Source organism: Oncorhynchus clarkii, chromosome 19, assembly GCF_045791955.1.
Source record: "Oncorhynchus clarkii lewisi isolate Uvic-CL-2024 chromosome 19, UVic_Ocla_1.0, whole genome shotgun sequence".
Classification (NCBI taxonomy): domain Eukaryota; kingdom Metazoa; phylum Chordata; class Actinopteri; order Salmoniformes; family Salmonidae; genus Oncorhynchus; species Oncorhynchus clarkii.
Genome location: NC_092165.1, coordinates 24902186 through 24915899, shown reverse-complemented (window position 1 = coordinate 24915899; position 13714 = coordinate 24902186). Strand labels below are relative to the sequence as shown.

At 42.8% G+C, this 13714-nt stretch overlaps 1 protein-coding gene across 1 annotated transcript; it reads left to right on the top strand.

Annotated features, from left to right (window-relative positions):
- Positions 1 to 2048: 2048 nt before the first annotated feature.
- LOC139374172 (iodothyronine deiodinase 2) lies at positions 2049 to 10526 on the top strand. The gene is made up of 2 exons (XM_071115185.1): positions 2049 to 2285; positions 8353 to 10526. The coding sequence occupies exons 1-2, from the start codon at positions 2064 to 2066 to the stop codon at positions 8923 to 8925; spliced, it is 795 nt and encodes a 264-aa protein (XP_070971286.1). The 5' UTR covers positions 2049 to 2063; the 3' UTR covers positions 8926 to 10526.
- Positions 10527 to 13714: the final 3188 nt, after the last annotated feature.

Here is a 13714-nt window from a genome sequence, read left to right as displayed (position 1 = left end):
ACCTCTGACATTAACAGCTAGTTCAGTTTTCCCCTCCCCACTCAAACCACACCCAGACAGTTCTAGTCAAATTCTTGATTGAGAAATTGCTCTTTGCTAAGAACCTATTTTGCCTCTTTTGACCATTTGAATTAAAAGCAATCACAGAAAAATACTTCATTGTTACTAGTGGTGTAAAGTACTTAAGTACAAATATTTTAAAGTACTATGTCATTTTTGGGGGTATCTGTACTTTACATTACTATTTATATTTTGGACTACTTTTACTTCATTACATTCCTAAAGAAAATAATGTACTTTTTACTCCATACATTTTTCCTGACACCCAAAAGTACTCATTACATTTGAGAGCTTGCAAGGACAGGAAAACGGTCCAATTCACTCACTTATCAAGAGAACATCCCTGGTCATCCTTACTGCTTCTGATCGGCGGACTCACTAAACACACATGCTTCGTTTGTAAATTATGTCTGAGTGTTGGAGTGTGAATCAAACTCATAGTGTTAACCATGTTTTGAAGATATATAGTGTTTGTTTACATTTTCTTTGTTTACAAATATTGAATTAAACAAGCTTAACATGTTTGGTTCTAATGGGATATGATAGTTGAACTAAGCTCATGAGGCATTTATAAGTTATATTCTTCAAGAATCAATGGGTACATATACTGAAAAATGGATGTAGCAGTAGCAACAGATGATTGCCCCTTTGAGTACTTTACTGTGATTGTTTTGAATTAAAATGGTCAAAAATAAACAAAAATAGCTTCTTAGCAAAGACAATTCCCCCCCCCCCCCCCCCCCCGTCGTGAGGGGGGGGGGGGGGGGGGGGGGGGTTGAGCCAGAGCAGTGTGCAAAGACCACTCTGTAAACAATGTGTGGGATTTCCAACAGCTCAACTCCACTCACATAGAGATCTGGTCTGAGTAGGGAAGGGAAAAGTGAACGTTTGCTGTTATTGGCAGAAAGGCTTGGAACTCTATTTCTGTCTCTTTCTTTCTAATTTACTGCATGGTGATGTCACCATAGAAGGCCAAAACTCCACCAAAAGAGACTGATATTTCAGGTGTCTTTTAAAACATCTCATACACTAAAAATGCATTATCATAATTTTCACCATTTCACAGTATTATTCCAGTTCAAACATCTCATACACTAAAAAGGCATTATCATAATTTTCACCATTTCACAGTATTATTCCAACCTCATAGTGTGGAAATATAAAATATATAAAAATCACGTTATGACTGCACTGCTAGTTACAACCACTTTGAACTGAATTATTTTTTGTAAGAAATGTGTTTTATAAATAAACTTAACCACTTTGAACTGCATTTTGTTTTAAGAAATGTGCTTTATACTGTATCACGTTTGATTTGATGTCTGTATAAACCATTTTTTTTGCATGCTCAAGTCTGGGATGGAAAGTCATTACATCTAAAGGAGACTATTTTCTGTATGATTGTTTTGGAAAAGTTCCTTGTAGGGTTGGCCAACCGTCTCCGTTTCCACGTGTTATATTACCCCGAAGTGCTATCCCCGACGCGCGCACGAGAGATGGAGAGCCATCGTCGTGACGTCATGATCTTACCACAAGATAAGCCTGGAGCTATATCACGGAGGCGAATGGTTTACGGTATATAAAAAAAGACTGTTACATCGGAGAGGGATTCTCGTCGGAGCACAGAAGCAATTGCAAAGGGCGAAGAAATAACCCTTACAGCACTTTTGGCACCAGCGGAGCCCAGCTCTCAACCCTCAGATACGCTCCTTGAGCCCTCTCCTGTCTCTCTTTATCCCCGTGTGTCAATTCATTTGTGCGGTCCAAGTCAAGTCAGATCGCACTCCATTGAAATGCGAGCATCATAATAAAGACCGCGCACCTTCCATAGAGGGGACAGAGACATATTTATGCAAGTGTGTGAACCGGTTAGACAGCGAGCAGGGGACAGCAGAGGAGCACACCAGCCGGCGCGGAATGTGTTTGGAAAGCAGCTAAAACCGAGACAGAGCTGCGCTGCCTCTGGAGTCGCTTTTAGTCTGGGGACAGAAACCTAAAATAAAATGGGCGCTGGCAGCGTGGACCTACTGGTCACTCTCCAGATCCTGCCCGGTTTCTTCTCCAACTGTTTGTTCCTCGCGCTCTACGACTCGGTGGTGCTGGTGAAGCGCCTAGTGTCCTTACTGAGCTGCTCGGGCAGCGGCGGGGGAGAGTGGCAGCGCATGCTGACCTCGGCAGGGCTCCGGTCCATATGGAACAGCTTCCTGCTGGATGCATATAAACAGGTAATGAACCATGTTGTATTGTCATATATATATAAAGTCACTGCAGGCTACGCTTTAGTTAGAGTTTGTGGTTTTACTATGAGTTGTAGGAAGTTGTATTGTGGTATACCTGTGCACAACACACCCACAGGTCTTGGGCAGTGTGGCGGCAAAATAGTGTTCTCTAAAAGAGTCAGAATGGCATCATGCATAAAGGTTGTTCAAAACCACTTCAGCACACAACCTGGTCTCAGAGCATTTTGTATAATTCTGTATGTAAATCTGTCAAAACTTATTTTAGTATATGTCACGTTTTGTATGGTATTAATTTGTGGATGTCCATCACCCAGTTCTATTCAATTTTTTTATTTAACCTTTATTTAACTAGACAAGTCAGTTAAGACTTGCAAACATACAATATGTTACGAATTTGCTTAACGTACAATATGTTACGAATTTGCAAAACTTAGTATATGTTACGAATTACAGCTAGGTGGCTAATGTTAGCTTGCTGTCTAATTTTAGCCATGCTAAGGGTTAGTGGTTAGGGTTAAGGTTAGTGTCAAGTTTAGGAGTTAGGTTAAAGGGTTATGGTTAGAGTAGGTGTTAGCTAACAAGCTAAGTAGTTGAAAAGTAGCTAAAAAGTAGTAAGTAGTTGAAAAGTAGCTAATTGTCTAAAATGCTAATGTCTATGATGAGATTCAAACTAGCAACCATTGGGTTCCTAGATGTTCACATTACGAGCCCACCCCTCCACCCTGACCAACCACCTTAATTTTTGTCTTAAGTAACCATCTGTCTTATGTAACCATGCAAAACATAACATATCATACACATTTCAGTGTCAAGGATTTATATTTACTATGTTATGCCTAGTCTATGAAACCAGGCTGCAGCACAAAAAACGATCTAGCTAGGCATGCTTCTCTGTAACTCTTGCCATTTCAAAAGCAGTGAATAGTATATTTTATTCATTCATTCATTCATTCATTCTGAAAGGACAATTATACTATTTCTGCATTGCTGAATTCTTATCTTGCCATCTGAGACCATGTCCATGGGTCACCTTGTTTAAATCAGCATGTTGAACTTTAATATCAAATCAAATGTAGGTTATCTGATCTAAAAAGTGATGAACTTTGGCCCCCAGACAGTCAAAACTCTGAGGGCCATTCACCCTCAGTTACTTGGAAATTCAGAGGTCTGGCTTCTCCTAAATGTTACATTTTAACTCTCAAGCCAAACAGACATCGTTGTGTCAGTCCTAACCAGACACTAGGCATCAGGCAGGTAGCCAGGTGCACATGTAAACTTTAACACAGATCATCTGACACATAGGCATTTTGCCAGCCAGCATGAAGTGCATGAAGTTAGTTACTGAAGAATGCGGTCGTATAGTTTTGGGTAATTTGGTAGAGGATTCCCCCACCTCTCCCCTCTGCCCCCTTCTTGATAATTTGATCCTCTGTTGTATTATTGTTACGTTCCTCCTCTCTTTTTCTCCCTCCTTTCTCCTTTCTTCCAGCCTCTCTCTCTCACTCCTTTTTCCCTTTCTCATGCCCTCTTTCTTCCCCTTCTCCCTGCCTCTTGTTCAGTCCCTGGCTCTTTCTTACCCTGGCTCTCTCCTCTTCCTCTCCTTCTCTCTCTCCCCTTCTTCCCTCTCTCTCCTGTTGTGCTGTGTCTACGTCACCAACTCCTACTAAACACTGAACTGTTCTACCTTTTCCTGAACTCTCATGAGTCATGCCTAATCAGCGTCGGGGCTGTTACAGAGTATTACAATGTTAGTGTCAAAAGGCTCTTACCACAAGAGCACTCACACTCTTTTCAACTCTTAGGCTGCTGACTGACCGGATGAAAGGGACTTGGGGAAGTCTATCATGTGTACTGGTCAATTCATTACATCTAATCACTTACTGATGTAAAATACCTAGAACGGACGTTGCCTCCAAAATGACCTAAGAAAATCTGTCATGGGGAGGAAAGTTTGCTGTGTTCTAGTGGGGATTGAGATGGGGAGGCAAGCATTTCTGGACAGCACTCTCCATAACCAATTTGATGAATGACTCTTGGCATGGTTAATGCACGCACGCACGCACACACACACACACACACACACACACACACACACACACACACACACACACACACACACACACGCACACAAGTTGACACATAACCCGCAGTCCCCGCAGATATGTGGGTGGGCTTTCCCTCTCTCATGCCCTCTTTCTTCCCTTCTCCCTGCCTCTCTGTCGTTCAGTCCCTGGCTCTTTCTTACTCTGGCATCCCTCTCTCTCCTCTATCTGTTTCCACCTCTCTTTCTCCTCTCCTTCTCTCTCTCCCCTCCTGCCCTCTCTCTCCTGTTGTGCTGTGTCTACGTCACCAACTCCTACTAAACACTGAACTGTTCTACCTTTCCCTGAACTCTCATGAGTCATGCCTAATCAGCGTCGGGGCTGTTACAGAGTATTACAATGTTAGTGTCAAAAGGCTCTTACCACAACAGCACTCACACTCTTTTCAACTCTTAGGCTGCTGACTGACTGGATGAAAGGGACTTGGGGAAGTCTATCATGTGTACTGGTCAATTCATTACATCTAATCACTTACTGATGTAAAATACCTAGAACAGACATGGCTCCACAATGACCTAAGAAAAACATTTAGGAAGATTTACAATGTTCTAGAGCTATCATGGGGAGGCAAGCTTGCAGTGTTCGAGTGGGGATTGAGATCATGGGGAGGCAAGCACTTCTGTCCAGCACTCTCCATCTCACTTTGATGAATGACTCTTGGCTTGGTTAATGTACACAAACACACACACACACACACACACACACACACACACACACACACACACACACACACACACACACACACACACACACACACACACACACACACACGCACACACACACACACACACACGCACACACACACACACACACACTGCGATAATGCACTTGAAAGTTTAATACTTGAAACCATCATATCAAATCCAGAGAAGAAGACTGAACAAAGAGATTTCTAGAAATCTAGAAATAGACTTCCCCTTTTATCTGTGCATTAATTGTCGGAGTAAAGAACAACAGATTTTCTGTGACTCAAAATGGGTCAAAATTCGACAAAGATCCAGCAAAAAAAAAGGACCGTGTACATATCCTGTAAAATAACAACCCAGTGTTTATATCCCAAGACAAAATAGCTAGCAACAGCATGTCAGCTAGCTAAATGCCCGTGAATGTTTTAAATATGTTTTGTCCTGTGACCCAACTTAATGGTTCAAAGTTTGTTTTGATATTCCAACCTGCGTGTCCTGATCGTGTCTGGGGCGGATGGACAAAATCACCATGCGCGCGATGGCACACACATACGCACGCGCGTGCCCGTTGCAGTCAGCATAGCCTACAGGCCAATCACTAAATGCTTTTGGGGAAAGGCAGAAAATGTTCATGTCCATCCAAGGAGGGAAAAAGGACAATGTCAGAGTTTAGTTCAATAAGAGAAACGCTTTGAGATGGAGCTGAAAGTAAAGAGAAGGGAGGGTCAGAAAAGTCATCTTTGGGAAAGATTTGGTGAAGTTGTAAAAGCTGATGGCAGTGATTGTGAGCCGCGATACGAATTCAACCGTCACAAGATGGGGACTTCAAATAGGCCCATGGCACGTCAAGTGTACTTTAGCCTACTGTTCAGATGGGTTAAATGGGAACTGAAATCTGGACACTGACTGTAGGTCTATAACCTCTCATATAGCCTGAATATAATCTCAAGCATTTCTTGCAGTTCAATTATACACCAAATGTAGGCAACATTTTCACTCGAGAAGAGGAGTGGAGAAATATTATTTCTTTCTTTCAGCATCTGAACAGAATGCAAATGTACCGTTGGATATCGTCTGTATTGGTGCTATATTTATCAGCATCATAAAAGCCGATAGTATTTCAAACACATAAAATATGCATCCAAGCCGAACTGAAATCTTCCCAGAAACATGTTGGGTTGTTTTTCACAGCTTTCACAACCAGTCAAATTGATGTCATTTGAACATTTTCTTTTTGGTCTAGTGATTGCATTTTGTCCCCGGTCCCTAAAACGTCTTTGCTCTGTGAAAGAACCAGAGAAAACTTGACCGATGTCAACTAGATTGATGCATTCATTCTATTGATTTGTGACATTCTGGTGAGCAAAGGTTTATTTCGTCTTCTAGGGCAACATATAATGACAGAAGAGAAGCTGCATGTGTCTAATTATAAACAAGTTGATTAACAAAAAGCCTACAAAATTGTTGGAAATATAAGCACAAACATATCTAAATTAGTCCCCCCCAAAAATTCTGCAACGTCTGTCAAAAAGTCGTTTCCGCAATCTCTGACTGCCTTTTCTATACTAGTGGGTTAGGGTCAGATGTTCACTTTGTCGCATATACAGTGCCTTCAGAAATGATTCACATCCCTTGACTTTTTCCACATTTTGTTGTGGATCCTGGATTAGTAATGGATTACATTTAGATTTTGAGTCACTGGCCTACACACAATACCCAATAATATCAACGTGGAATTATGATTTGAGAAAGAAGTATTTAACCCTTTTGTTATGGCAAGCATAAATAAGTTCAGGAGTAAAAATTTTCTTAACAATTCACAAAATAATTAGCATGGACTATGGTGTTAAACATGATTTTTGAATGACTACCTCATCTCTGTATCCCACACATACAATTATCTGTATGGGCCCCTCATTGGAGCAGTGAATTTCAAACACAGATTAACAGAGTGAAAAGAAGGAAGCCTGTACAGAATTATTTTCCCCCTCCAAAACATGCATCCTCTTTGCAGTAAAGGCACTAAAGTAAAACTGCAAGAAATGTGACAAAGTAATTAACTTTATGTCCTGAATACAAAGCTAATCCAACACAACACGTCACTGAGTACTGATTTTCAAGCATGGTGCTGGCTGCATCATGTTATGGGTATGCCTGTCATCAGCAAGGACAATGAGTTTTTTTTGCTGATAAAAAGAAACAGAATAGTGCTAAACACAGTCAAAATTCTAGAGGAATTTCCAACAGACACTTGGAGACAAATGAATCCTTTCAGCGGGATAATAGCCTAAAACACAAAGCCAAAAATACACTGGAGTTGATTACTATGATGACATTGTATGTTCCTGATTGACTTAATTACAGTTTTGACTTAAATAGCCTTTAAAATTTATGGCAAGACTTTAAAATGCTGTCTAGCAACGGTCAACTGCTTGGAGATTGAAGAAGAATAATATGCAAATATTGTACAATCCAGGTTTGCAAAGCTCTTAGAGAGTTACCCAGAAAGACTCACAGCTGTAATTGCTGCCAAACGTGATTCTAGAGGGTTGAATGCTTATGTAATCGAGATACATTAGTGTTTTATTTTTCATGTTCTTTCTTTTACAAATGGTATCATTTTTTTTCCCACTTTGACATTACAGAGTATTTTGTGTAGATCATTGACAAAAATGTACAATTAAATCCATTTTAATCCTACCTTGTAACAAAGCAAATTGTGGAAAAAGTCAAGGGGTGTGAAAACTTTCTGAAGGCTTAGTCAGGCGGTTGCGGATGGGTAATTAGCAATTGCGGGCGGGTGCAGGTGAACACTTGAAAAAGAAAAGCCTCACACTCTAGGAGCTCAGATGCAATAATTTAAAGGGTGCAGGTGAACAAACAGCTGACCCACGCACAACTAACACACACACACACATACTCATTCTTGAGGCTCGCCCTGATTGACAGCTTTGTGCGCTTGTTATTCTCAGTGAGTTCAATGTGCAAGTTTCCATTACGTCCTGTCTAGCACTTGACACCTCACAACATGTCAAGCATTATTTAGTGTTTTGTGGGTATGTGTGTGGGTGTGCATGGTTGTGGGCATGTGTGTACGAGTGTGTGTGTATGTATGAATGTACAGTATATATTATTGTGCCTGGTCTACACTTGATTGACTGTCAAAACCAAGCCTTTCTATTCTTTTAGAAAGACTGTTAATCTCAATACAAACAGTTTCTAACCAACCTCTCTTTCTCTCTTCCTCCCTCCTCTCCCATGCAGGTTAAACTGGGTTTTGAGGCACCCAACTCCAAAGTGGTCAAGGTTCCTGGTAGCATCCGGCGGCGAAGCAGCTTGACCAGCACCACGGGCCCTCATCCCGGGGACGAGTGCCGCCTGCTGGACTTCGAGTCGTCGGACCGCCCTCTTGTGGTGAACTTCGGCTCGGCCACCTGACCCCCCTTCATCAGCCACCTGCCCGCCTTCCGGCGGCTGGTGGAGGAGTTCTCAGACGTGGCCGACTTCCTGCTGGTTTACATCGACGAGGCACACCCCTCGGACGGGTGGGTGGCGCCCGCCATGGGCCCGCGCTCCTTCGAGGTCAGGAAGCACCGATCACTGGAGGAAAGGGTGGTGGCGGCCAAGAAGCTGATTGAGTCCTTCAGCCTGCCATCTCAGTGCCAGCTGGTGGCCGACTGCATGGACAACAATGCTAACGTGGCCTACGGTGTGTCCAACGAGAGGGTGTGCATCGTGCAGAGGAGGAAGATCGCCTACCTTGGAGGGAAGGGACCCTTTTTCTACAACCTGAAGGATGTGAGGCAGTATCTGGAACAGAGCTACGGCAAGAGATAGGACCAGATAGACAGGAAGAGATGACCAACTAAACGCGTCTGGAAAAGAGGACAAGAATGTTTATTTTTGTATAAAAGGAGAATAAAAGGAAGGTGAGGTGCTTTCAAAACTGGACTGTCAACACTCAGAACAGAACATGTTACAGGTTCTAAGGTTCCAAAGTTCCAAATCTCATGAACTTCCTTTCTGGAAGGAGACCAACTTTCCAGTAGAAAACAACAGAACAGAACCAATAGACTTAAGAGCATGGACTGATGCTCTGCTACCTAAGTTGCCTGAAAGAAGAGACTGAAAAAGGTTCACCGCTGACACGCTTTATCAATGCCTTCATCCCCGTTTGCTAATCATGAACAAGTTCTCTAGTTACAGTCCACATTAACTTCTAACCTGGCACCTTTCAAAATGAAAACCAAATGACTGAACAGAGTAGAAAGCAAAAGTACCCAACGATATATAAATATATAAAATATGATATTAATTTATTTATATGGTTTTTAATGTTTGTTTTTACACCATGGTAATATGTTGTATGCCGATGCACTTGTAACGCTTTTTATTTAAGAAGACATTGTGTCATACTCCTATTTTGTGTGTATGAGGGGGTGTTACAACACTATTCATAAAAACGTAGAGTAGAATGCTTAGAACCACCTAGACTCAGACACTTCCTGGTACATCTTTCATGTTACCACACCACCTAGAAAACAGAGGTTAGCGCCGTATCGATCTCCTCCATGTTGTCGATTTAAACCTGACAGACGATGCGAGAGGTAGAGAAGGAGAGAGGGAGGAAAGTGAACTGGAGAACAAAGCACAGCATCAACAGCATGTTAGCCAGAAACGGAGGCAATATGTGTCCTGTAGTTATTACCAAGGATACGTAGCTAGCTAGCTGTAATCCCAGGGCTATTTGCTGTTGAGGGTTTGTGTTAGCGATGTTGGTTAGCGATAAGGCAGGGGTGTACAGAGATGTAATGGGTTGAGGGAGATGACCATGTCTCCAAGACCTGAGGTGAGTTTCCCGAAAGCTTTATGGCTAACGAGTTACTGATTTTATCTTGACGGCCCAGACTTGTGCCACTTGTAGACCATCAAACATTGCATTTACAATTGGTGCTCTCATGGTTGAGTTGTCAAGATAAACAAAGTGCCTTGTTCACCATGAAGTTGTGGTACACTGAGCTCTAAGGTGTGTGGCAGGAGTTGAGACAGAATAAGGACAGGTGGTGTCTAGATGGCTTAAGAAGGTGTTTCGGAAGGGGTGTGTGTCAGCTGTATGGTGTGACGTGACTGAAAGACAGGCAGACAGACATTTGGTTTGGGTCGAGACGGGGCTGGTGTGAGAATGAAAACCACTGACTAAAGGGTTACTGACTCTGTTTGTGGTCGGATGACAGACCTCACCTCCCTGACGTAGACTCAAACCAACACGTCTTTTAACATCATCAAACCATCCAACATTCACAAACAATTTCTTGGAGCGGTCCATAAACTGATCCCCCCCGTCTTCATCCATATACTCAATCCTGTGTAGTGCTGCTTTTCAAAAAATACAGGAGAGTAGAGGAGGGACGGAAAGTCAAATAAAGTTGTTGCTGCTGACTGTGATTTGCTACTCTGTGATTTCTGTCTGTGTGAGTGCTGATGGAGTGTAGGTGAGAGCGAGAGAGAGAGAGAGAGGCGCTGAAAGAATGGAAGAACTGTTCAGGGAGTTTACAAGTCCAATGCAGCTGTTTTTATCTCAGTATCAAATCCTTACTGTGTTTTCAATTAAACATTTCAAAAATAAACAAAAATAGCTTCTTAGCAAATAGCAATTTCTCAATCAAGAATTTTGCAAAGACTTTCTAAGATTGGTCTGAGTGGGGAGGGGAAAACTCAAAATGAGCTGTTATTGGATTTCTGTTGGTAACAGGTGTATAAAATCGAGCACACAGCCATGCAATATCCATAGACAAACATTGGCAGTAGAAGAGCTCTGTGAATTTCAACATGGCACCATCATAGGATGCCACCTTTCCAACAAGTCAGTTCGTCAAATTTCTGCCCTGCTAGAGCTGTCCTGGTCAACTGTATGTGCTGTTATTGTGAAGTGGAAACATCTAGGAGCAACAACGGCTCAGCCGTGAAGTGGTAGGCCACACAAGCTCACAGAACGGGACCGCTGAGTGCTGAAGCGCGTAAAAATTGTCTCACCTCGGTTGCAACACTCACTACTGAGTTCCAAACGGCCTCTGGTACAATTACAGCATACATTCTAGACGATTCTGTGCTTCCAACTTTGTGGCAACAGTTTGGGGAAGGCCCTTTCCTGTTTCAGCATGACAATGCCCCTGTGCACAAAGTGAGGTCCATACAGAAATGGTTTGTTCAGATTGGTATGGAAGAACTTGACTAGCCTGCACAGAACACTGACCTCAATCCCATCAAGCACCTTTGGGGTGAATTGGAACACGACTGCGAGCCAGGCCTAATCGCCCAACATCAGTACCCGACCTCGCTAATGCTCTTGTGGACATAATGGAAGCAAGTCCCCACAGAAATGTTCCAACATCTAGTGGAAAGCCTTCCCAGAAGAGTGGATGCTGTTATAGCAGCAAAAGGGTGGGTCCAACTCCATGATTTCGGAATGAGATGTGTATATAAAACGCCCTCGGTACGTGTGAACGTGCATGTGCGTGCCTGTGCACCCGACGACCCTTCTCGAAGCAAAACAAAGAGACACACATAGAGTGGGTGAAAGACACCTCAAACACGACAGCGTTGGTTATGGTCCACAATAGCGAAGCCACAGACGTGTTGGAGACTGAGCGCCTGTGTTTTCATTTCCGAGAGGAGCGTGACTCTCAACACACTCTCTATGACAGGTTATAACATGTGTTTACTCGTGGCCGTAGGGCTCGAGTGAAACCAAGCCTCCTGGCTGAACCTGTGGTCTGGCTAGCCTGCCAAATACTGCACAGAATAGCACAGACATCAGGAAGAGGTGGATAGAGAGGGAAGGGAAAGGGGGGTAGGGCGGAGGAGGAAATGGAGGTTAGGAAATGGGGAAAGGGGGAGACATGTAGAGGAGGCTAGGAGAAGAGGTAAAGAGGAAGAGGGGAGAAAATAGGAGAAGGAGGTAAAGGAGAATGGAGGAAGGGGAAAATGAGAAGTAATGAAAGAAAGAGGGAGTATGTTTTCAGCTGGTCCATTGCTGTGGTGTGAAACACTTGCTGTGGTCATCTGGATGAGGGCCCTCTGAGCAGAACACATTGGAGTGTGTGTGTGTGTGTGTGTGTGTACTGGGTTTATACAAGACACCCAAAGCAGCACCGCTCTTTAACTGGTCCCCTCATTATCCTGATACACACGCACACACATTCAAGCTGATTTGGGAACCTGTTAATGACACAATGAGAGTGTGAATGGTCAGAAATGGCCATCACTTTTCTCTAATGATTCAGGATCACAATCCTCTTACATTCTTCCCTTCATTTTGAGTGAGTGTATATGGTCAGGCATCCCTGCACTCAACCGATTGTCATAGGACAAAGTACCGTGGCCTGGCAAGACCTGGGTTCAAATTCTATTTGAAATCAATTCAGTGGTCTATTTGGACTTGATTGGTCTTGTCTGGCACAATTGAACCAATAGCTTATTAGCAGGAAGTAGCAAAAGTTGAAACCCGCACGCCAGGCCAACTAAAACAAAGTGTTTGAAAGATTTAAAATATAATTTAAACCCACGCGTGCCTATCACCCAATGGCCTGACCCATAGGGTGTAAAGCAAGACGGCCCCTAGTGGAGTGACCACTGAGTATTTGACGCCAATCCCCTTAAAAATCTGATCTTAAAGGGGAAATCCAGGATTGGTGCATTCTTTTTAAACTTTACAATTAATTATACAGTCATGGACTGATGAAGAGTATAACTTAGAAATGCCTCAGTAGCTTAGTTCAACTGTCGTAACCCATCAGAAACCCCAAAATATAAGCCTGTTTTTTTTCATTGTAACAAACACGGTTAAATTCCAAAAATGGTTAATACTAGAGTTTAAGGGTCTCCTTGCATACATTGCTCTGTATATGAGTTTGCCTGCTTTGTTTGAGTCGCAGATTGCCCCTTTAAACCAAACCTCATATAAAAAATATAACACATACAGTAGCTACCTTGAACTACTTAAATAACTAACCTTAACAACCCTTGTATACATCCTGTACAGAAGCCCAGCTCAGGCCAACCAGGAGACCGGTTTTGGACAGAAGCTTCTTGTATCTATGGTCTAAGAAGCTTGACTCGATTTGACGTAATACTATTAAATCAGTAAGTCAACATGAAGGGCACTACCCTGAATGGTTATGGACCAAACCTGAAATTATAAACATGTACAGGTGCTGGGAACCACTTCCCTTAATAACCCTCGCAAACTGGCCTGATTTGTCGTAATTGCAGTAAAGTAGTCAGTCGTATTGTCAACATGAAGGACACAACCCTGCATGGTTGTGGATTAAACCGCAAACCATAAACTGCAGTATCTGAATGACAGTTACGTACGCCTCTAGGAAGAGGGAACGCAACACCCTGCTACAACTCAACTCCCTGTGGAGTGAAAGAGGTATGGGACTGTAGGTGCTAATAAGGATGACAAAAGGCAGAGAATTACCGTTTACATGGAATTTATTCCGTCACATGGTAATTTTGGGGAAAAAGGGCTGGACGAAACCAAAGCAAAGGAAGTAAATATCAAAGCCCCCTCTCCTACCTTACCTACCCACTACTAGCACCACCTGGTGCACTAACCAAAATA